At 41.6% G+C, this 24852-nt stretch overlaps 1 protein-coding gene across 8 annotated transcripts in view; it reads right to left on the minus strand.

The window, feature by feature from the left end:
• The window catches only part of phf21b (PHD finger protein 21B), an 88037-nt gene that overhangs the window by 19234 nt on the left and 43951 nt on the right, over positions 1-24852 (minus strand). For 7 of the 8 annotated variants that reach the window (XM_029125280.2, XM_029125283.2, XM_029125281.2 and 4 more), the window contains one exon: positions 4817-5116. In XM_029125280.2, coding sequence (XP_028981113.2) covers positions 4817-5116 — 300 coding nt within the window. Of the gene's footprint in view, positions 1-4816; positions 5117-5403; positions 5426-24852 lie in introns of those variants that run through there. The other variant, XM_034297154.1, reaches the window with a different exon arrangement.

Here is a 24852-nt window from a genome sequence, read left to right on the forward strand (position 1 = left end):
CATTTCCATGGGATCACAGTAAAAAAGATGGAAGGCTGAAATTGACAGTAAACTGAGAATGGTGACGAAGAATGAAATGTCACAATGTCCTGCACCCAATCATTCATGCTAATTATTATTGTTTTACTATCAATAAAATAGTGGTACTAATTGACTCTAAATGGTAGTGACTGACTCTATACTGGTAGTGACTGATTCTATACTGGTACTGGCTGACTCCATACTGGTAATGGCTGAGTCTTCAGTGGTAGTGACTGAGTCCATACTGGTACAGGCTGACTCCATACTGGTACAGGCTGACTCCATACTGATACTGACTGAGTCTACAGTGATACTGACTGACTCTATACTGTCAGTGACTGACTCTATAGAGGTGATTTCCTCTACTTCCACCAAGAGGCAGTGTGTATGGTGATGTCTTCTACTACCACTAGAAGGCAGTGTTTATGGCGATATCCTCTACTACCCCCAGGAGGCAGTGTTTATGGTGATATGCTCTTAAACCACTAGGTGGCAGCATTTATAGTGATATCCTCTGCTACCACCAGAGGGCATTGTTTATAGTGATGTTATCTTACACCACTATGAGGCATTGTTTATAGTGATATCTTCTACTACCACTAGAAGGAAGTGTTTATAGTGTAGTGGCTTCTATTATCTTAGAGCAAAACCCAAATAGCCACTGCCCTAGCAAGTACGGACAATAATCGATCAACGCACTGTGCACAGCCAGCGCACCTGTTTCCTTTGCTTGGTATATTGTCATCGCTGTAGACTCCAAGGCCCTGGAGAATGTATTGATAGTGAAGGTCGAATAAAAGGTATCCGTATGCTTGTGTTGTTGGGTGTACGTGTTAAAAAAGGCATATCAAAAACTGTTTCAATAACAAAACAAACAAAAGGCGCCATGAGAATAAGCTGCTGTGCTACGCAAAGTGTTGTTGAAAAACCGTCCCCCTTCCACGCTGACTAGAGCCTCTCTTCAACCAAAAACACCTCCTCCTATAGCGTCTTGTGTCTAACTACGTGGAGTAGAGCTCACGATCAAGGCCCAATCAAACAAAATGATTTCCATTATATATCAACTGGTCAATAAGGTAGCTCAAGTTGTCCACAACTTAAATAATTTGGCTCCAACATATAGTGATGTCCTCTAGTACCACTAGGAGTCAGCATTTATGGTGATATGTTCTACGACCACAAGGAGGCAGTGTGTATGGTGACATCCTCTACTACCACTAGGAGGCAGTGTTAATATTGATATCCTCTACTACCACTAGGAGGCAGTGTTTATAGGGTTATCTACTACCACATGGAGGCAGCATTTATGATGATATCCACTACTACCACCAGGAGGCAGTGTTTATGGTGATATCCTCTACTACCACCAGGAGGCATTGTTTGTGGTGATATCCTCTACTACCACCAGGAAGCAGTGTTTATGACACGCCACAGTTCATGCTTCCTCTCCCATATTCTATGTGGGTATAGAGTGGTAAAGTGGTGTACTATATTGGGATACGGTGTGGTGAAGAAGTGTACTAGGTGGGGATAGGTTGTGATGAATAGTGTACTATATAAGGATATGTTATGGTAGTGCACTATATTGAGATACATTGTGTTAGTGTACTAGAGGGAATAGGGTGGTAAAGTAGTGTACTATATAGGGAATATGGTGGAAAAGTAGTGTACTATATAGGGAATAGGGTGGAAAATGTGTTATATACATGGAATAAGGTGATTAGCAGGCTGGCTGCTGTAAAATATAACATTAAATAGGGATATTGCTGTGTAATTTAAAGGGGTAAAAATAAGCACAAGTACATTAAATATATCATACAACTTGAATCAAAAATAGTTTTGTCTTGACTAAGGGTGAATATGTAGTTCTGGCTGGTCTAAAGGTGAATATGTAGTGCTGGCTGGTCTAAGGGGAACATGTAGTTCTGACTGGTCTAAGGGGAACATGTAGTTCTGACTGGTCTAAGATTATTATGATTAATCAATATTCACTATAATTAGCATAGCTAGCTTGCTTATTAGCTACATCTTACTGGCTTAACTAACATTTCAGTAACTGTTTTCTAGCTGGTTTCTAAATTGCATTCTAGAAAGCTACGTTCAGGTTTAGAAATGGTACAGAGCCTTCAATTTTCTCATCTCCCAGTTCTTGGGGCTCCAACCAATTAGAAAAATACATGCAATAGCCTTTCTTCCTTCGACAGTTCAAGTATGATCAGATGCTGTTTGTTGACACTACAAGCTGCTGGATTATGTATGCAGAGGGAACATGCCATGGCCTGAGAGAGTGCTGGATCAGTTACTGTCTCTTTTTTCAGACTGGGGCTCTCTACTGGGCTCTGTGTAATACACTAACATTACAATCTCAGTTAAACCAATGACTGATTTTATACAGACTGATCTTCTCGGTGTCCTCTGAGCAACAGAACCCATTCCACTGCCAGTAGGCAACTTCCCTTTAAGAAAGAATTTGTTGATAAAAGCCCTTTAGGATGGAAGTGGTTGATAACTTCCATTCAAGACAGAAGTTTTTGATTACAGCCCTTTAAGATGGAAGTGGTGGATAATCTTTCATTAGAAGTTAAAAACGTGAAAAAGTCTTTGAAAATTTGTAATGGTTATTTTCATTTGACTTTGCCCATTATATATATATATCAAGTCCTATGAAGATTTGCCTTTAATAATTATCAATATAATAATTCATATTTTATGCTGGATCATTTTCCTGCTGTAGCAAACAGGTTCCAATTAAGGCCCTACTCCTGTAGCAGAAAGTCTGTGGTCTGAAACCTGGCTTCTATAACCGCTCCAGCCATACAGAGCAGCAAGACTATCACACCTAATTATTGATCCGCCATTAACAATCTGCCAATGACTGAAGGGAAATTATTGGCCAGGAGGCCTCACTTCCTCACTCCACACTCTAATCCTAAGCCTCATTGGCTGTGGCCTCTACAGTCCTGCATCTGATTGGTGACACACTAAGGAAGAATCTAAAGGAAAAACAAACCAGGTTGTTGTCCTCCATCAGTACTAGCCATAAACCAGCTGGGGGGGCAGGGGGGGAGTGAATCCTCTCCACTTCAGTAAACAATAGTCTCTCACTGTCTTCAGTAAACAATAGTCTCTCACTGTCTTCAGTAAACAATAGTCTCCCACTGTCTACAGTAAACAATAGTCTCCCACTGTCTACAGTAAACAATAGTCTCCCACTGTCTTCAGTAAACAATAGTCTCTCACTGTCTTCAGTAAACAATAGTCTCTCACTGTCTTCAGTAAACAATAGTCTCCCACTGTCTACAGTAAACAATAGACTCTCACTGTCTTCAGTAAACAATAGTCTCTCACTGTCTTCAGTAAACAATAGTCTCCCACTGTCTTCAGTAAACAATAGTCTCTCACTGTCTACAGTAAACAATAGTCTCCCACTGTCTACAGTAAACAATAGTCTCCCACTGTCTTCAGTAAACAATAGTCTCCCACTGTCTTCAGTAAACAATAGACTCCCACTGTCTTCAGTAAACAATAGTCTCCCACTGTCTACAGTAAACAATAGTCTCTCACTGTCTTCAGTAAACAATAGTCTCCCACTGTCTACAGTAAACAATAGTCTCTCACTGTCTTCAGTAAACACTAGTCTCTCACTGTCTCAATGTCTACTCTCGTGACTTTCTCTCTGTCTATCTCTACTGTCTCTCTGTCTCTCATTACTTTGTCTATCTACTTCCTCTCTATCTACCTCTACTTTCTCTCTTTCACTGTACTTCCTCTCTGTCTGTCTCAACTATATTATTATGTTCTGCTGGCCCACAGCCTGGAAGAAAGTGTCGTCCCCAAGCTTTTCAGCATCAGTAGAAACACTCAGTGAGATGAAGGAGTCATATAACCATTCCTGGTCCCAGTGTCACTGTTTGTCTGGAGGATCTGACTTAGATTCTCTATAACTGTGGTGATTTTATTCTAATGCTCGCTTATGAAAAGCCTGTCATTTATATTTATAGAATGTCCTGAGATGTGGGCCTTTTTAATCTGATAATTTAAAAATCTTGATGAACGATGACTGCCTGAAAAGAAAACATACTTTTATAATCTCCACCCAGCACAGCTAGAAGCAAACCTTTTAGGGCCTGGGTCCCTACGTTGCTACTTTTCTTCTACACTGCTGATAGCAGTAGTAGTAATAATAGTAGTAGCAGCAGTAGTAGTAGTAGTAGTAATAGTAATAATAGTAGTAGCAGCTGTAGCAGTAGTAGTAATAGTAATAATAGTAGTAGCAGCTGTAGTAGTAGTAGTAATAGTAATAATAGTAGTAGCAGCTGTAGCAGCTGTAGCAGTAGTAGTAATAGTAATAATAGTAGTAGCAGCTGTAGTAGTAGTAGTAATAGTAATAATAGTAGTAGCAGCTGTAGCAGTAGTAGTAATAGTAATAATAGTAGTAGCAGCTGTAGTTGTAGTAGTAATAGTAATAATAGTAGTAGCAGCTGTAGTTGTAGTAGTAGTAGTAGTAGTAGTAATAATAGTTGTAGCAGCTTTAGTTGTAGTAGTAGTAGTATTAGTAATAATAGTAGTAGTAGTAGTAGTAGTAGTAGTAGTAATAGTAGTAGCAGCTGTAGTTGTAGTAGTAGTATTAGTAATAATCGTAGTAACAGCTGTAGTTGTATTAATAGTTATAATAGTATCAGTAATACCAGTAATAGTAGTAATAGATAATAAATATAGATAATAGTAGTAGTATTAGTAATAGTAGCAGTAGTATGACTAGTTATATTAGTAGTATTAGTAATAACAGCAGTACCTCTCTCCTGCTGTAATGCTGATGCCCCGCCCCTCCCGGAGGTCCTCGGCTGATCTGGGGGTTGATGGGTGACGGCTGGAGAGGAGGGGGGGGCTGTGAATCCCCCGGTGCAGCCGTTCCTGACAGGGCCTTTTGTCCGCCGTTCATATGTGCAGTCACCATGGAAACGGGAGCCGTCTTGGCGTTGGCCGGTAGCATGGAGATGGAGATGCTTTGAGTGGAGGTAGGAGGAGCAGGAGGCCTTATGAGGGACAGGGGCTTGTTGGACGCCCCGACTGGACAACTTCTAACAGCCAACTTCTAATGGAGAGGAGAGGGGGAAGGTGGGGAGAGGGGGGGAGAAGGGGGGGAGAAGGGGGGAGGGTAAGAAACAGTTAGTGTTTAATGTTAGTGTTATTTTAGTGACCTTGAGTATTTCTTTGATTCAAAGTGTTTTAAAGTCATTCAGATTCACTGGTGCTTTAAAATACACTGCTCCAAAAAATTAAGGGAATAGTAATCATCACTGTATAACACCAAGTCAATTAAACTTCAGGGAAATCAATCTGTCCAGTTAGGAAGCATAAGCGATTGTGGATCAGTGTCACCTGTTTTGGGTGCAAATGAAAGTGACAACAGGTACACTGGAGAGGCAACAGCAAGACAACCCCCAAAAAGGGAATGATTTTGCAGGTGGTGGTCACAGAGAATTGCTCTCTCCTTATCCTTCCTGACTGATTCTTCTCAGTTTTGTGTTTTGCTAGTGGCCCTGGGTTCTTCCTGGTGCAGGACAATGTCCGCCCTCATGTGGCCAGAGTGTGTAGGCAGTTCCTGGATGACGAAGGCATTGATGCCATTGACTGGCCCACACATTCTCCAGACCTGAATCCACTTGAGAACCTCTGAGACATTATGCATCAGTGCATTCGATGCCGTCAAGTAGCACCACAGACTGTCCAGGAGCTTACTGATACCCTGATCCAGGTCTGGGAGGAGATCCCCCAGGACACCATCCGCCGTCTCACCAAGAGCATGCCGAGATGTTGTCAGAAGTGCATACAGGCACATGGGAGTCACATAATTTTTTTTGAGCAGTGTCCAATCAGATCAGTGTACATTCTGCTTGGGTTAAACAGTCAGTGAAAAAAAGCTGAAACTGTCGAATGTGACAACACTGGGCAAAATTCAGATGTGACATCACAGAGCCAATCCAGATGTGACAACACTGGGCCAATCCAGATTTGACAACACCAGGTCAAATTCAGATGTGACAACATTGGGCCAAATCCAGTTGTAAGAACACTGGGCCAAATCCAGATGTGACAAAACTGGGCCAAATCCAGATGTGACAGCACTTGACCAAATCCAACCCCCACAACTCTCCACTCCAGTCTCTCTTTAACACCACCCCTCTCTCTTTCCTCTCGATCCAGACAAATACATTGTCCAAACCCAGTTAAGTGAATCTGTGTTCCTCTCTTCAGTCTGGCTAGCATAGTGAAAGAACAGGCACTCTAAATATTTCATATTCCATTCCACAGTTCCTGTGCCCCCCTAATTCAGCACTCTCTTTTATCGTTTTATATGGAGTAGGAGGGGGGGGGGAGGGGGGGGAGAGGAGGGGGGGAGAGAGGGTGAAAACAGAAGAAGAAACAGGGGAGGGGTCTTGACATTCTCAGCTGGATTCTGTGGAAGCGGCAACTGCTTTTCTTACTGTTCTTTCTCTCTTCCTCTCAATCCAAGATTATACCTGGCCTTTAGTGAAGAGCTTTTAGACGACTGTGTGCGTCTGGGTTTCGCGGATTGTTCTTTGAGTCTGTTCAGGTCAGTCTAGTATTGTAAACTACAGTAGACTGTAGAACGATACAAAGAAAGAATAAAGGAATGAAGGACGAAACAAGAAATGAACGGGTACCCAAACACTTTTGGCAGAAGTGGTTTCCTGTTTTAGTTTGTTTTTATCCAACAACACGTTAGTGTGTTACAACAGTCATTATGTCAGTCTGTGGTGGATACATCTGAGTGTCTCTCTGAGGGAAATCACACAATAAAAGTACCCAATTAGGTTCTATGTCAATTACTTTGAAGAAAAATCCAACCACTTATTACATTCAGAGTGTTTGAGAGTCTGCCTTCAGAAGTGACCGTGTGTATGTTTGTGTGTATTTGTGTGTATTTGTGTGTATTTGTGTGTCTGTGTGTGTGAGTGAATGAGAGTAATGGAGGGAGGGTGAGTAGAATAGCGTTTTCTTCTAGCTTAATAAAAACCCCAATAATGGCTCATTCACAGGGGAGGAAAAGGGGCAAAAGCCTGAGACAACGAATGACTAATCAGGTAGCAGTGGCCTGAACCTCCTCCCAGCCAAACTCTGTTAGTGAAAGGAGGAGAGGGGAGGGTTGGGGAGGAGAGGAGTAGAGGGGAGGGTTGGGGAGGAGAGGAGGAGAGGGGAGGGTTGGGGAGGAGAGGAGGAGAGGGAAGATTTGGGGAGGAGAGGAGGAGAGGGAAGATTTGGGGAGGAGAGGAGAGCGAAGCATTGGGGAGGAAAGGAGGTGAGCAAAGAGTTGGGGAGAAGAGGAGGAGAGGGAAGATTTGGGAAAGGGGAGGAGGGAAGTGTTGGGGAAAAGAGGAGCAGAGGGAAGAGTCCGGGAGGAGAGGAATAATTTGCTGTAAGGGTCAGTTAACTGAGGAGAGAGAGACCAGGGGGAGGTCTCAGGAAAGTACATTCTGTCTTTGTGTTAAAATGCCCTCTAATCAGCATGTTGAGCAGGAAGCAGAACATTTCAGAAACACTGGGGTGCTATTTCATTCTCTCACTCTCTTTTCTCTCTTTCACTTCCTACTTCTCTCTCTTCCTCCACCACTCCCTCTCTTTAACCTCCATCATATTTATTGCAGGGTGTAAATGATGTTACCCAAACAAGAAGCAGGATCCAGATCTGATCATCGGCAAACTATTTCGTTTTCAGCAGTATCAGTTCACATACTGTGCTCCTATAAAATAACGGAGCTGTTTTTCTGTTGATCTATATTCCAGTGATGGATTGTCTTCTTTGCAAAGATCAGACACACCAGACACACACACACACACACCAGACACACACACAGTGACATGGGACCCTGTCAATATAGGTCATGGTCAAAAGTAAAGCACTCCATCATAGACCTGCCGTGACATCAGACCTGCCGTGTAATCAGACCTGCCGTGACATCAGACCTGCCGTGTAATCAGACCTGCCGTGACATTAGACCGGCCGTGACATCAGACCAGCTGTGACATCAGACCTGCCATGTAATCAGACCTGCCGTGACATCAGACCTGCCGTGACATCAGACCTGCCGTGACATCAGACCTGCCGTGACATCAGACCTGCCATGTAATCAGACCTGCCGTGACATCAGACCTGCCGTGACATCGGCCCTGCCGCGATATCGGACCTATTCAGACCCTCTAGTTGGCTCAAAGGTCATAAATATACTTCGTTAGTAGAGGACTACTCACTAGTCAAAAACCCAAAAGGGAAGGGACTTTAAAACCTTTTATTACAAAGCCTTCATCTACAGAGCGATTAACCTGGAGAAAAGCCTCTTACATTGTTGGGTCTGTTCACAAACACAAAGACCCCACACAGCCTCAGGAGTGCAAAAATGTTAGACCAAACCAAAAATAAATTACTATTTGACACAGTCACAGAATCAACCACAAAAAAAACATTTTAACACTGCCATAAACAGAGTAGAGAGTTGGTAGAATACATGACCACTGTAACTGACCACATATCAAGAAAAACCTTGACTACTTATAAAGTCAGTGAGCATGGCCTTGCTATGGAGAGACAGCCATAGGCAGACTTGGCTCTCAAGAGAACAAATGTCCCAGTCCATTAAATGAGCAGTGGACCGAATGTATGACCACATCAGAGACTCATACTTCCCTCAGATCCTACAAACCCACAAATCTTTTGAAATAAAATCAAACATTGATCAAGTCCCTGCTACGCAAAATTCCACAACAACAGTCCTATTGTTGAAAATCACGTTTAATCTGGGCGGCAGCCAGGATGAATAGAGAACACCATGATACGAGACAAACATAACGGCCATAGTCAACGCATTGTTTGTCCTGATGACAGTGGAGTTTATGTTTGTCCCACCCCATCATGGCAGCAGTTGACACTCTACTGAGGTCACATCCACAGCTAGCCGAGGTCACATCCACAGCTAGCCGAGGTCACATCCACAGCTAGCCGAGGTCACATCCACAGCTAGCCAAGGTCACATCCACAGCTAGCTGAGGTCATAAAACTGGGTGTATGCCGTGACCAATCAGCATTAAGGCGCCAGGCGTTCAGGTGTTGTCATGGTGATGACTGAAAGGTAGACTGAGCCCTATAAGACAAGCAGTGATTGGCTTGCTTCTGGGTGGAGTGTGTGTATGTTTGTGTGGTCTACTTCATGGTGTTTTTTGAGTCTCTGTCTTAATTAACCATTTTCCGCCACATTATTCACTTCCATCAGTGGCTACTAGTGTCACAACTTCAGCTGTATAAACACACACACACAGACAGACACACACACAGACAGACACACACACAGACAGACACACACACAGACAGACACACTTTTCCCCCACCGAATACCCAAATGACTAGCTGGTCTGGCTATGAGTGCTCCGCTCATGTCAGCTTTCTAGTCCTTACTCTTCTTTTCAAAACACCCTCTGATCACTGATAATGAATAACTGTAATATTCCTCCATCTCAGAGTTTGAGGACATCAAAGCAGCTTAGATCAGCTTCATCAGTCCATCGAGCTGGAAGCAGGTGGAGGAGTGGAGGAATGGTTGGTTCTCCGGGTTTCTCTCATTGAGGTGTGTTTCTGTAGGAATGGTTGGTTCTCCGGGTTTTATCTCATTGAGGTGTGTTTCTGTAGGAATGGTTGGTTCTCCAGGTTTCTCTCATTGAGGTCTGGATCTGTCCTTTGTTGGTCACCGGTCTGCCAGTAAATGAAGACCTTCAGGTCACTCTTTTAATTAAATGTCTGCACTCCGCACACACACAGACACACCCTGCTATAACACACACAGTTTGACTGTTTTAAGCTAGCAGGTAAACATCCACCTACAGATGTGTCATTCAGAGCTGTGTCATTCAGAGCTGTGTCATTCAGTGATGTGTCATTCAGAGCTGTGTCATTCAGTGATGTGTCATTCAGAGCTGTGTCATTCAGTGATGTGTCATTCAGTGATGTGTCATTCAGAGCCGTGTCATTCAGAGCTGTGTCATTCAGTGATGTGTCATTCAGTGATGTGTCATTCAGAGCTGTGTCATTTAGAGCTGTGTCATTCAGTGTTGTGTCATTCAGAGCTGTGTCATTCAGTGATGTGTCATTCAGAGCTGTGTCATTCAGTGATGTGTCATTCAGAGTTGTGTCATTCAGTGATGTGTCATTCAGAGCTGTGTCATTCAGAGCTGTGTCATTCAGTGATGTGTCATTCAGTGATGTGTCATTCAGTGATGTGTCATTCAGTGATGTGTCATTCAGAGCTGTGTCATTCAGTGATGTGTCATTCAGAGCTGTGTCATTCAGAGCTGTGTTATTCAGAGGTGGCTCTTTGCTCACTGTCCTGTTGTGTGTTTTGGCTGAGCCTTTATACTGGGGCACCAAGACCCCTGCAACTCCCTCAGGGAGAGTGCTTCTCTACAGGTACAGCTCCAGGGAGACAGGGTCTCTGGGCATATAGCCAGACCTTCTGTACCCTACTGACACACATCGGGACTGACACAGTCACTTCTGGATGAAATCTATCACCATATATACACACACAGACACAAACACACATACGGACAAGCACAAACAATGAATGACCGGGGGTTAGTGATAGGAGTTAACAGGCAGAATGACTGGGGGTTAGTGATAGGAGTTAACAGGCAGAATGACTGGGGGTTAGTGATAGGAGTTAACAGACATAATTACTGGGGGTAAGTTATAGGAGTTAAAAGACAGAATGACAGGGCGTTAGTGATAGGAGTTAACAGGCAGAATTACTGGGGGTAAGTGATAGGAGTTAACAGGCAGAATGACTGGGGGTTAGTGATAGGAGTTAACAGGCAGAATGACTGGGTTTTAAGGATGGGAGTTAACAGAGAATGACGAAGAGGTAGTCTTAGGAGTTAACAGACAGAATGACTGAGGTTTAGTGATGGGAGTTAACAGACAGAATGACTGGGGTTTAGTCTTAGGAGTTGACAGACAGAATGACTGGGGTTTAGTCTTAGTAGTTAACACACAGAATGTGTGGGGTTTAGTCTTAGGAGTTAACACACAGAATGTGTGGGGGTTCAGAGTCGATGTGAAAAATAAAAAAGACATTCCTTCTACAGCTACTATCTATATGTGTTCTGCTATAAATAAAAGCCTTCATAATGAGAATAGCTAAGCCTGTGTGTAATAAGAAAAACAGCAGTGACCTTCTGTGCTATTCCACTGATAGAAAAAGTTCAGTCTGCATGCTGGAAGTCTCCTCTCACATAAAACATATCCCATAAAATTCCACAACTAGTTATAACAACTCTCACACTATTATACATCAAATTAATGATCATCATCACTGTGGTCAAGTGATCAGGTGAGAGTCAACACTGTGTTCATGTGATCAGATGAGAGTCAACACTGTGTTCCTGTGATCAGGTGAGAGTCAACACTGTGGTCATGTGATCAGATGAGAGTCAACACTGTGGTCATGTGATCAGATGAGAGTCAACACTGTGTTCATGTGATCAGGTGAGAGTCAACACTGTGTTCATGTGATCAGATGAGAGTCAACACTGTGTTCATGTGATCAGATGAGAGTCAACACTGTGTTCATGTGATCAGGTGAGAGTCAACACTGTGTTCATGTGATCAGATGAGAGTCAACACTGTGTTCATGTGATCAGATGAGAGTCAACACTATGTTCATGTGATCAGATGAGTCAACACTGTGTTCCTGTGATCAGGTGAGAGTCAACACTGTGGTCATGTGATCAGATGAGAGTCAACACTGTGTTCATGTGATCAGGTGAGAGTCAACACTGTGTTCATGTGATCAGATGAGAGTCAACACTGTGTTCATGTGATCAGATGAGAGTCAACACTGTGTTCATGTGATCAGGTGAGAGTCAACACTGTGTTCATGTGATCAGATGAGAGTCAACACTGTGTTCATGTGATCAGATGAGAGTCAACACTATGTTCATGTGATCAGATGAGTCAACACTGTGTTCCTGTGATCAGGTGAGAGTCAACACTGTGGTCATGTGATCAGATGAGAGTCAACACTGTGTTCATGTGATCAGATGAGTCAACACTGTGTTCCTGTGATCAGGTGAGAGTCAACACTGTGGTCATGTGATCAGATGAGAGTCAACACTGTGTTCATGTGATCAGATGAGTCAACACTGTGGTCATGTGATCAGGTGGACTCCATCCTGCAGACGGTAGACAATAAGTCAATTTAAATGCAAATGTTAACCTACCAACATGACCAGCAGCAAAATGTAGCTCTGCTCAACTACAGGTCATTGGAATGTCTGACACAGAAAGAGTAAAACAACCCCACCTAACAAAGAATGAGTAAAACAACCCCACCTAATAAAGAAAGACTAAAACAACCCCACCTAACAAAGCCAAAAACAACCCCACCTAACAAAGAATTAGTAAAACAACCCCACCTAACAATGAAAGACTAAAACAACCCCACCTAACACAAAAAGAGTAAAACAACCCCATCAAACACAGAATGAGTAAAACAACCCCACCTAACACAGAATGAGTAAAACAGCCCCACCTAACAAAGAAAGACAAAAACAACCCCATCTAACACAGAAACACTAAAACAACCCCACCTTGTTTTAGTCACATCTAAAAGACACTAAAACAACCTCTTGTAAAACAGACAGACTAAATCAACCTTACCTAAAAGAGACTAAAACAACCTCACAAAAAACAGACAGACTAAAACAACCTCACCGAAAAGAGACTAAAACAACCTAATCTAAAAGACACTAAAACAACCTCTTGTAAAACAGACAGACTAAAACAACCTCATCTAAGTAGTGTACTGGTTCTGACCCGCTCCACGGGCCAGACTATGTGCAGCTAGGTTGTAATTTCAGACAGGTCTGAGACAACTGGACAGGAGATTTTCTGGTTTGTTTTCAGGATCATAATGAACAGTGTCGGTAGAGGAGCAGACCCTGGCCTGTATGAAGATAGGCCTGATAGGCTTACTGTACAGAAGTGGGAGCATTGAGGTTTTACTGAATAGCCTGAACACTGCCTGCTATAATTTGTGAACAGAATTATCTAGTAAAGCTGATGTGAAGCACCAACCAATAAGACTCATCGGTTTTGGTTGAGTACTGCTTCAGGGCCAGTATACATCTGTTTGCATTTTCTTTATTTTCTTGCTCAAATTGAAGGAGAATGAAGATATGAAACAATGTCAACAGTTAGACTAGTCAGCCGTCGGGTCAGGCGGCAACCAGGCAGTAAGTCAGACCAGGCGGGAGTCACTGTTGAAACTGGTTTCATGTTCAGGCCATGTAAGACTCCCACGGCACCCAGCTGTGCTGATGTGTTTTCCTGTCCATACAAGCACTGGTACATTTAGAATGTAGTGGATGGCAAGCGCTCTGCATTCTCCTCTACTAGACAGGAAGCCCTCCAGTGCTTTTGGAAGTTCAACCTAAAAAGAAGAGGAAAATGGAGATGCAGAAGTGCATTTTGAAACCCAGCCAATATCCAGTCCTAGAAACCAGGCCAAGACCCACTGTGTTCTGTGGGCTCCATAGCTCCCGTCCTGTGTGGCTTGTGAATGATGAACATACAGACATTCATTTCCCAGCTGAGGGAGAAACAGAACTCTTAATTTCAATCTATTTTGCAGATTCCAATCGACTATGTCAATCAGAATGTTTAAAATTTGTTAATTGCCTTTTCAGATGTGGCTGAGCCATCAAACCAAGTCATAGAGATAACATGAAGTCCATAAAAAGAAGCTGGGAGAGTGTGACAGACAGAGACAGACAGACAGACAGATAGACAGACCTTCAGACAGGCAGACATCCAGATATTCTGGTAGACAGTCAGGTAGACAGACAGTGGAAAGATAGATAATACCTGCTTCACATCTTAAAACATGAGAGGAACAGAGACTACATGTTATATTATATGTTGATTTGGTGGTAGAGGAGAGGAACAGAGACTACATGTTATATTACATGTTGATTTGTTGGTAGAGGAGAGGAACAGAGACTACATGTTATATTAGATGTTGATTTGGTGGTAGAGGAGAGGAACAGAGACTACATGTTATATTAGATGTTGATTTGGTGATAGAGGAGAGGAACAGAGACTACATGTTATATTAGATGTTGATTTGGTGGTAGAGGAGAGGAACAGAGACTACATGTTATATTAGATGTTGATTTGGTGGTAGAGGAGAAGAACAGAGACTACACATGTTATATTAAATGTTAAATTGGTGTTGGAGAGGAACAGGGTTTATTTATGTTATATTAAATGTTGATTTGTTGTTGGAGGAGAGGAACAATGAATACACATTATATTTAATGTTGACTTGGTGTTGGAGGAGAGGAACAGAGAATACATATGTTATATTAAATGTTGATTTGGTGTTGGAGGAGATGAACAGAGAATACATATGTTATATTAAATGTTGATTTGGTGTTGGAGGAGAGGAACAGAGAATACATATGTTATATTAAATGTTGATTTGGTGTTGGAGGAGAGGAACAGAGATGTAATCTAGTGTGTTCTGACACAATGACATTTCCTACTGTTCTCACAACTGCTCACTCCCTCTCAATCACAATATGATCCAATCTCTCTCTCTTCCCTAATCTTCCTCCCCCTCTCCACAGCCAACCTCTCCCCCCACTCTCCTAGACATGTCTGTCTACAAATTTCAGAATGTATACTTATTCATGTAGAAGAATACAGTAGTGTTAGTAGTAAAAGTTGTTGTAGTAGTAGTAGTAGTAGTAGGTATAGCACTAATAGCAGTAGAAGTAGTAGTAATATTAATAGTAGTAACAGTAGTAGTAGTAAAAGTAGTAGTTATAGTAGTAGTGGCAATAGTAGTAGTAGTAGTTATAGTAGTAGTTATAGTTGTAGTAGTAATAGTAGTAGTTATAGTTGTAGTAGTAATAGTAGTAGTCATAGTAGTAGTGGCAATAGTAGTAGTAGTAGTTATAGTTGTAGTTGTAATAGTAGTAGTTATAGTTGTAGTAGTAATAGTAGTAGTTATAGTAGTAGTAGTAATAGTAGTAGTTATAGTAGTAGTTATAGTTGTAGTAGTAATAGTAGTAGTTATAGTTGTAGTAGTCATAGTAGTAGTGGCAATAGTAGTAGTAGTAGTTATAGTTGTAGTAGTAATAGTAGTAGTTATAGTTTTAGTAGTAATAGTAGTAGTTATAGTAGTAGTAGTAATAGTAGTAGTTATAGTTGTAGTAGTAATAGTAGTAGTTATAGTAGTAGTAGTAATAGTAGTAGTTATAGTAGTAGTAGTAATAGTAGTAGTGGTAAACTGAGCCTGCCAAGAAGAGCGAATGTCTCTTACTGAGTGAGTGACTGACTGACTACCTATTGTTAAATAGCGTAATGGTTAGAGAAAAGCTTCTCTGACTACTACCTTCAGTAGCTACGTTTTCGGTTATATTGCGACTATTTCTGGTGGATTTTCGAAGTACGTATCCGTGCATGCTTATTGGGGTAACTGCCTATAGATCACAACCCCATGCGCAGTAAAACAGGAGGGGTTTCCAAGATTCTCTGGTCTTTTCACTTGACAAAATAGTCAGTTATCGTCACCTATATTGATAGTTATTATATCAATGTCATTCACAAATGAAAGAAAAACTAACGTTGTTGTGCCATGAAATTAAATAGCTTTGGCAGTGTAAAGTTCATCTTCAGTCTAGCTAGCAATTGCTCAATTCTTATGACTATTCCAAGTAAGTAGATACCAGTAGGCCTATTACTGGCTAATAAAAGCGACACAGTTCATAGATGCTGTCTGTGGTGGAGGTAAACTTAATAAGAACCGTCAGTCAGTTTAACACAATGATTAATGGTGTCTAGCTAAATATTCATACATGGGGTGGTGTTCATGCGTGACAAAACGATCTAACGTCGAGACGCAATTTTCTGAATGTCCCAATTGGTCCCAATAGTGGCATATAGCTTACTATATACAAAACAGTACGTACTTCAACGTACTTGTAGTACATAGTATGCAGTATGCGATTTGAGATTCAGCCAATGCTTTCAATTTCTTCATAGCTCACATAGCATAGTGGTCAGCTATTCAACTGTTATTGTATGGACGACCATTTAAAGTAATCTTTGTACAAGAGTACACTTTATTTCCATTAATAAATGTTCTGTTGCCAATGTTATTTCAGCTAAAATGTAATGGCTGTGATACAAATTGCATTTGGAGACTATATGGCTGACTAAAGCAAGTTCTGTGGTCTTGTGGGAAAATCCCTGACCATAAATGTTTTGACCCTGTTTCGATTCCCTTCTCAGATGTTCCAGTTATTGTCTCAGAAATGTTTATCCCCATATGGAAAATAAATATATTTTTGCAATGCAAAATGTATGTCGAATACATTTATATTAATTCAAAATACATTTCAGGTATCAAAATATATTTCAGCTTTTATTCCAAAATGTATTTAAAAATGTATAAATACATTTCAGTTTTGTCCAAATGTATTTCACCGTCAACAATGCTCTCATTACAATTGTAATGTATTATAGAAAATACATTACAAAATGTATTTTAAAGCCCATAAAAAGATGAAATGTAAATACCAATGTATTGACTATATCACATTTTATAGATAAACATTACCAAATTACATTTCATCTTTATAATACTTGATATAATCCTTTTTGGAGTAGTGGTTAGTGCGTCTGAATGTGGAACATAAGGTTGCAGGTTTGAAACACTGCCTGGTTGATGCTAAATTATATTTAGACATGCATTTAAAAAATGCATTAAATAAACATTTTACAATTTTAAGAGATGCTTGTTTTTTGTTATAAACTGTAATAATACATTCTGCTTTGCAGTATCTGCACAGAGCTTTACTGTCATCACGAACCACTTGATGTACACAGTCTATGTTGTACTTTCTACCATATTTGGACCACTTTGTTGGCGGGATCCTTTGTGGAAATGTATCTAGTGCTATGCCATCTAATGTCATGAATGATGACTCATCATCACTGCTGTACTAAGTGTCTATAATATTCAATGCTTCTACCATACTGTTCATACTCCCCATACTCATCCTACTCCTTCAAAAATTGCTGCTAGTTTACAGTGTTATGTATATTATTACCATATTGCCATAGGCCTATCTATAATTTCAATACCACCACCAATATTGCTGCTAGTTTACAGTACTCTTTCTAAACTGCTGCTAGTGTACAGTGTTATGTATATTATTGTTGTATATATTTTTCTTAATTCTCAGTACGTGGTTATAGTGTGCTATTTCACCATTCATTAGCTTATTACACTCATGCATCCATAATATTCAATAATTCTACCAAATTGCTGCTAGTTTACATTGTTATATACACTGCATTCCAAATTATTACGCTAATTATATTTTACACTGATTTTCCAAAATAGTCAATGCAAATGACAGTCAGTATAATGTCCAAGTCATCAACCGTCGAATTTCATTGAACAAGCCACCCAATGAAAACAGTATTTTTATCATTAAATAGAAAACTCAAAAAGCACTGTTCCAAATGATCCACCATAGTGGACAGCATTTATGTTTTGTTTTTAACATCCTTACATAGGCTTGACGTTACTATTAAAACATGTTTTATTATGTAAATACATAAAGACAATTGACGACACAAATACGTAAACACAACCTACTGAATAATGTCAGGTTCCTTTTAAGTAATTCAAGAATTCAAGCATCAAAAATATATTTGATTATCTCCATCATATAACACAGTTTTTCTTAACCACTAACTAGAAACCAACATTTCGGGACTTGCATCAGTCTGAGCTGTGGAACTTGGAACTTAGTAGTAATAGTAGTAGCAGTAGTAATAGTAGTAGTAGTAGTAAAAGTAGTAGCAGTAGTAATAGTAGTAGTAGTAGTAGTAAAAGAAGTAGCAGTAGTAATAGTAGTAGCAGTAACTAATGTAGTGTGGTGTTGTGTACCTGGAGATGTAGTACTAGTTTGACACACTGTTCATTATGTGCACCTGAACATACAGAGACATGAAAAATAAAGCCAGAAAGCTGCTAAATGCACAAAAGTAAACAACTCTCTCTCCCTCTCGCTCTAACAACCCAGCATGCACCAGGTTGCTCCCTGACCCTTCACGTCACTCCCTGCCTCCTGCCTCGCCGTGTTTCATTAGGAGACCCTGGCTGCTTCCTGTCATTACCCATCAGCCTCAGCACGAAGGAAGGACAGGTGAGGATGAGCACAAAACACACACACAATACATGCATTCACTCAGCTCTTATGGTGCCACAAAACAAATATATGTTATTCACAAACCAGAGCCGCCGGCAAACGTGTGGTGAGCTGGCATTTCCCCCGGCGCCGCCCCACCACTTTCAATGCAGCGGAGTATCAAGGACATTCAATGTATCTAATATAATAAAACTACAAAAATGTTTCACAAGGAAAAAAATCAACGTGAATTTCTTGCAATTGATAAAACACTGTTGAATATAACGCACTACCTCAAACGCCGACTACAACAGGTGAATGCACCTGTCAGTCACAGTGATCTCCTAGCTACAGCCAACTCGGCCCCGGAGGCAGAGCGTCGACCACGGATTATTTTGAGCTCACTGATTACTGTACATGTTTGCCACAGGAAAAAGACGAGTACAGATGAAACGATCTGCTGCTGCTACCCAAGGCCAAGGCAAGGGACACTAATTAAGTCAGTTTGACAGATTGAGACTGGTGACGTGGGGTTGTTATGTTGACATTTGTAAAACCTTTCAAAACCTAGCTAGCTAAAGATTCCAGTCGTCTACACGGAAAATATGAATCATTTTGTCCAACTGCAACAGATGGATGACGACTAATGCACTAGGATAAGTAGCTAATAAACTCTAGCGCCAATAAAACTAGCGATAGAGTAGGAAAGAGTTAGTAAGAAGAGTGCAATATATAGTGACATGATTCAATATGATGTATGGAATGGGAATATCATTTTATAAACACCTGTTTGAAGTCAGCTGTTGACCAATATAATATTAGGATATACAACATGTTGTACTCATCTATAATTACATGCCTTGTCCACCTGGATAAGTGTCTACTGAGTTTCTCAAATGTATGTGAATGATTACAATTATCTTTCGTCGACTAAGCATATAAGTAGGACACAAGTTTACCTCACAAGTTGAGGAAAACTGGTCTGGTCCCCGAGAAACGCCCCGAAGTCCCTAATTTTTCCCCACCACTTTTGGACTTGTGGTGCCACCTCTTGCAAAAACGTATATTCACTGGTTTTTCATAAAGAAAGTGCTATTTACACAAGTCAAAATGTCCAGCCAGTCAGCATGCTCTGATCAATAGCTCATCTTAATCAGCTGGGCACATTTCAGTATCTTAGGGAATACGGTGTATCAACTCTGATCTTGAACTATGGTTGCCATGACAGTGTAGGGCCCCATCCTGTTTTCCTGTTAGTATGAAGACTTGTTTCCTCGTAGCACTAGAGATAAAATTTTGGGGGCTGACAAGGAGGGGTATAAAGAGCTGAAAGTAATAATGTATAATCAGACGCTGTTGGTCTCTGGACTTATACTCTGTCTTGTTTTGATGATTGTTCCGGTAGATCCATAAAATTAAATCTGAAGTAATCATCTGTTATACGAACAACTGAAGAGTTTCTTTATTAATAAATTGCGAAAATGTTTCCATAGAGACACAGAGTGAAAAGTCATGTTAATTGGCCTTACAGTACTAAAGCTGCAAAAGCAGCTAGTTAGCTAGCATTTGGTGAAAGAAATGTCTAATAACACTATCTAATGGGAACACTATCTGACCAACCTGAACACAACGATCAGACACAGAAGTCACTATTAATAGTCAAGATTTATTTAGTAATCCACTTCAAAATAACTAGATAACAAAAACAATCAGGCCAGCCTGATTAGCCAACTATTTAGTGTGTATCAGCTAAGTGTTGCTCATATGTTTAGAGACATTTCATTAGTCAGGGTGGTGTTGCTCATATGTTTAGAGACATTTCATTAGTCAGGGTGGTGTTGCTCCTATGTTTAGATACATTTCATTAGTCAGGGTGGTGTTGCTCCTATGTTTAGATACATTTCATTAGTCAGGGTGGTGTTGCTCCTATGTTTAGAGACATTTCATTAGTCAGGGTGGTGTTGCTCCTATGTTTAGAGACATTTCATTAGTCAGGGTGGTGTTGCTCCTATGTTTAGATACATTTCATTAGTCAGGGTGGTGTTGCTCCTATGTTTAGATACATTTCATTAGTCAGGGTGGTGTTGCTCCTATGTTTAGATACATTTCATTAGTCAGGGTGGTGTTGCTCCTATGTTTAGATACATTTCATTAGTCAGGGTGGTGTTGCTCCTATGTTTAGATACATTTCATTAGTCAGGGTGGTTTTGCTAATTTGTTTAGAGACATTTCATTGGTCAGGGTGGTGTTACTCATATGTTGAGACACATTTCATTGGTCAGGGTGGTGTTACTCATATGTTGAGACACATTTCATTAGTCAGGGTGGAGTTGCTCATTAGTTTGTGAAGGAACTAAAAGTTCAACCTGTTGCAGGATATATAACAGTCAGAGATTAACTCTTCTCAACCCAGCTAAAGAAAAACAAGAATCCCATATGGAGAACATACAGAAAGACTTCTGACAGCCCTACTGTGTGATGGAGGTGCTCTGGAGCTCCAGGCCTTTCTATCCTCTCCACACTACATGCAATGGCCAACCACTGTCAGCCTGGTGTAAAACAACCAGGACCCTGTGTGTGTGTGTCTGTGTGTGTCTGTGTGTATGTGTTTGTGTGTGTGTGTTCTTGTCCACAGTCCTGAGGGTATTAAGGTGTCAGGGATGTAGCCCAGACGCCCGTGTTGATGAAACTCTAATCAAGGCCCAGCTTTTCCTGAAGCTTCTCCATCACAGTGCTGCTCGACAGAGAGGGGTCAGGGGTCAATGGGGAGGGTGGTTGGATAGGGTGACAGAGGGTCTATCCCAAATGGCACTCTAGATACTATTTAGTGCACTACGACCTCCATGGGCCCTGGATGGAATAGTGTGCTATTTAGGGTTGAGGGGGCCATTTGGAGCCAATGGTCCATGGTGACACACACTAATACACGCTAACAGGACCTGGAAGCCATTTTTCCTCTGTTCCACCTCACTCCATAACCGTGCCGACTGCACCATCAAACATTCACTGAAAACTCACTGTGACGGAGAAGCTCCAGGAAGAGTAGGGCCTTGATTAGAGATTTTTAACACAAGCGTCTGCGCAAATGCCTGTCTACATCCCTGGTGAAGAAAATACATTTTGCCAAGAGAAATACAAGAGAAATAATGCCCCATGGCACAACACTTCTCTACCCCCCCACCCCCCCACCCCCATTTCTTTAATATCGACGCTGACCTTTCAGGTGGCTCTGACTGTTACCATGGAGAGGCTGGTTGGGACTCTGGGCTTTTGGGAACAGAGGGTTAGTCCAGGGATAGAGTGAGGGGGAGTGTCAGAGAGATAGATGGAGATGGGGAGCTGGAGAGAGGGAGAGAGGGAGAGAGGGATGACGGAGTGGAAGGGAAAGAGAGAAGTGGGTTGGGGTGCTGGAGGGGGAGGGGTTTATTAAAGTATGAAACTGGGAAACCTGTCCCGTCTCCCCCAGTAAACGATGTGATCAGCCTTAAATAAGTCCTGGAGGATTGGAAGCGTCTCACATCCCGTCTCCCCAGTAAACGATGTGATCAGCCTTAAATAAGTCCTGGAGGATTGGAAGCGTCTCACATCCCGTCTCCCCATGTAAACGATGTGATCAGCCTTAAATAAGTCCTTGAGGACTAGAAGACTATTTCTTCTAACGTCCCTAAAGCTGAAGAAAACGTCTGTTATCTCCTTTCGAGCTCCACACTAATATTCCCCCAGCCACACTGCACATACTAACCTTTTCAATACACTGCCTTGACAGTCTTATAAAGTAATATAATGTAATTCACGAGTTTGTCAATGCTTTGTTTTCAAATACATTTTCATATGATATCCAATCCAAAAAAAAATTGTTGGTGCCACCTGACTGCGATTCATTTTGGGTGGACAATTAGGTTATTTGTGTTAGCACCAGAATATTCGGGTCTTTTTTCAGTCTACTGCTACCTTCATGTATTGATCTATTAACATCCATTATTATATTCATGTATTAATCTATATAACATCTACTACCATATTAATGTATTAATCTATATAACATCTACTACTACATTCATTTATTCATCTATATAACATCTATTACTATATTCATGTCTTCACCTATATAACATCTAGTGCTATTTTCATGTCTTCACCTATATAACATCTACTGCTTTATTCATGTATTCACCTATATAACATCTACTACTATTTTCATGTATTCATTTATAAAACATCTACTGCTATATTCATGTATTCATCTAGAAAAATGTTTACTGCTGTAAATGTTTAAATCTAACAATCAATTTAATGTCCAAAAAAATGTAATTCATCTTGACACTCCTGATGGTAGAATTTCACACTACACATTTCCATATTAGATATACAAGTAGCTTTTTTGTAAGAAATTTTCATTTAATTGCATTTGAAATGTTCCCCACAAGGGGGAAGCCATGGAGGGACAGGCTAATTGTGCAGCCATGGAGGGACAGGCTCATTGGGGAAGCCATGGAGGGACAGGCTCATTGGGGAAGCCATGGAGGGACAGGCTCATTATGCAGCCATGGAGGGACAGGCTCATTGGGGAAGCCATGGAGGGACAGGCTCATTGTGCAGCCATGGAGGGACAGGCTCATTATGCAGCCATGGAGGGACAGGCTCATTGGGGAAGCCATGGAGGGACAGGCTCATTGGGGAAGCCATGGAGGGACAGGCTCATTATGCAGCCATGGAGGGACAGGCTCATTGGGGAAGCCATGGAGGGACAGGCTCATTATGCAGCCATGGAGGGACAGGCTCATTATGCAGCCATGGAGGGACAGGCTCATTGTGCAGCCATGGAGGGACAGGCTCATTGGGGAAGCCATGGAGGGACAGGCTCATTATGCAGCCATGGAGGGACAGGCTCATTATGCAGCCATGGAGGGACAGGCTCATTGTGCACTTTTATTACAGGAATCATGAGGCTAATGCAAAAGCATGGTTTTAACTACCCAACTAATAGGACATTTCTAAAGAGGAGACCAGCTACAATATCAAGCTCAAACCAGAACAACCAATTAAAATCTACAACTCACAATGGACTAACAACATAAGAAAGAACAGAGAAATGTGCCTCATTTTAAATAGTAATTTACATAAAGCGTCTGATTATGGCAGGTACAGTGTCACAGGCTTGAAAAGAAGGTGACAAACATGAGGAGCAAGTTGATCAGGCCAGACACCCTTTCATAAATAAGGGTCTATATAAAATGTTTGGCTACAGTAATGTGAACACTGATCATAGTGAACTGGGCCTTGTCTTGCACTGGCTCCTCCTCCAACTACCTTAGGATGGACGACTCATTCATTCGTTCTGATCACAGCTCTGGATAAATCACACTTCATATCTTTCTCTGTGCCATGATATTATTAGATGGTCAACAAGTAGCCAACATGATACATGCTCTTTTGCTCTTTACACTCCAATACCTGCACTCAGGGGCAGGAGGTTGCCTCAACAAAGTAGCTATGAGAGGTTTGAATAATAAAATAACCACTGCTGATGGTGCCAGTGTACCCCATCTCCCTCTATCTGTGGTGGGGTCTGTCTGGCAGTAGGACCGGCTCTGAGGGTACCAGACTCTGGCCCTGAGGGGGTGTCCAAAATATACCCTCCCCCGTCTCTCTGTCATTCTCTCCCTCTGTCCCTCCCCCGTCTCTCTCTGTCGTTCTCTCACTCTGTCCCTCCCCCGTCTCTCTCTGTCATTCTCTCCCTCTCTCTAGGCTGTGCAGAAGGTCTCGGGTCTTGGCCCGTAGAAACACTTCCGTTTAGCATGTTAGATTACCGCAGATTAACAACAGCCCGCTAGCCAGCTCTGGCAAGATGACACAAACTCACGTGTGTCCAGGCTAGATTAGGTCCATCTGCTTGGCTAAATGACATTTACATTTACATTGGTGTGAGCAGAGACCAGGATAAACATCTGAAGTGCAGTGAGGCTGTCCTCGCTACAGAGCAACACGTTTCACCATCCAGGGCTCTGGATGAAAATGATAACATGATTTCATCAGTCACCCATCCCAAAGCTAGTGTACACATTTTATTCTCTATATTGTACATTACTTTACCACCATATTCCCTATATAGTACACTTCTATACCACCATATTCCCTATATAGTACACTTCTATACCACCATATTCCCTATATAGTACACTTCTATACCACCATATTCCCTATATAGTACACTACCTTACCACTATATTCAGTCAGTGTTCCATTTGGTTCTTCTAACTATCACTACATTTGTTTTGTCACTGTCTCTCCCTCTCTGTCTGTCTCTCTCTCCCTGTCTCTCTCTGTCTCTCTATCCCTCTCTGTCCGGTCTCTCTCTGTCTGTCTCTCTGTCCCTGTCTCTCTCTGTCTGTCTCTCTCTGTCTCTCTCTCCCTCTCTGTCCCTGTCTCTCTCCCTGTCTCTCTCTCCCTGTCTGTCTCTCCCTGTCTGTCCCTGTCTCTCTCTCTCCCTGTCTCTCCCTGTCTGTCTCTCCCTGCCTGTCTCTGTCTCTCTCTCTCCCTGTCCCTCTCTCTCCC

Source organism: Esox lucius, chromosome 14 (genome assembly GCF_011004845.1).
Source record: "Esox lucius isolate fEsoLuc1 chromosome 14, fEsoLuc1.pri, whole genome shotgun sequence".
Classification (NCBI taxonomy): Eukaryota; Metazoa; Chordata; class Actinopteri; order Esociformes; family Esocidae; genus Esox; species Esox lucius.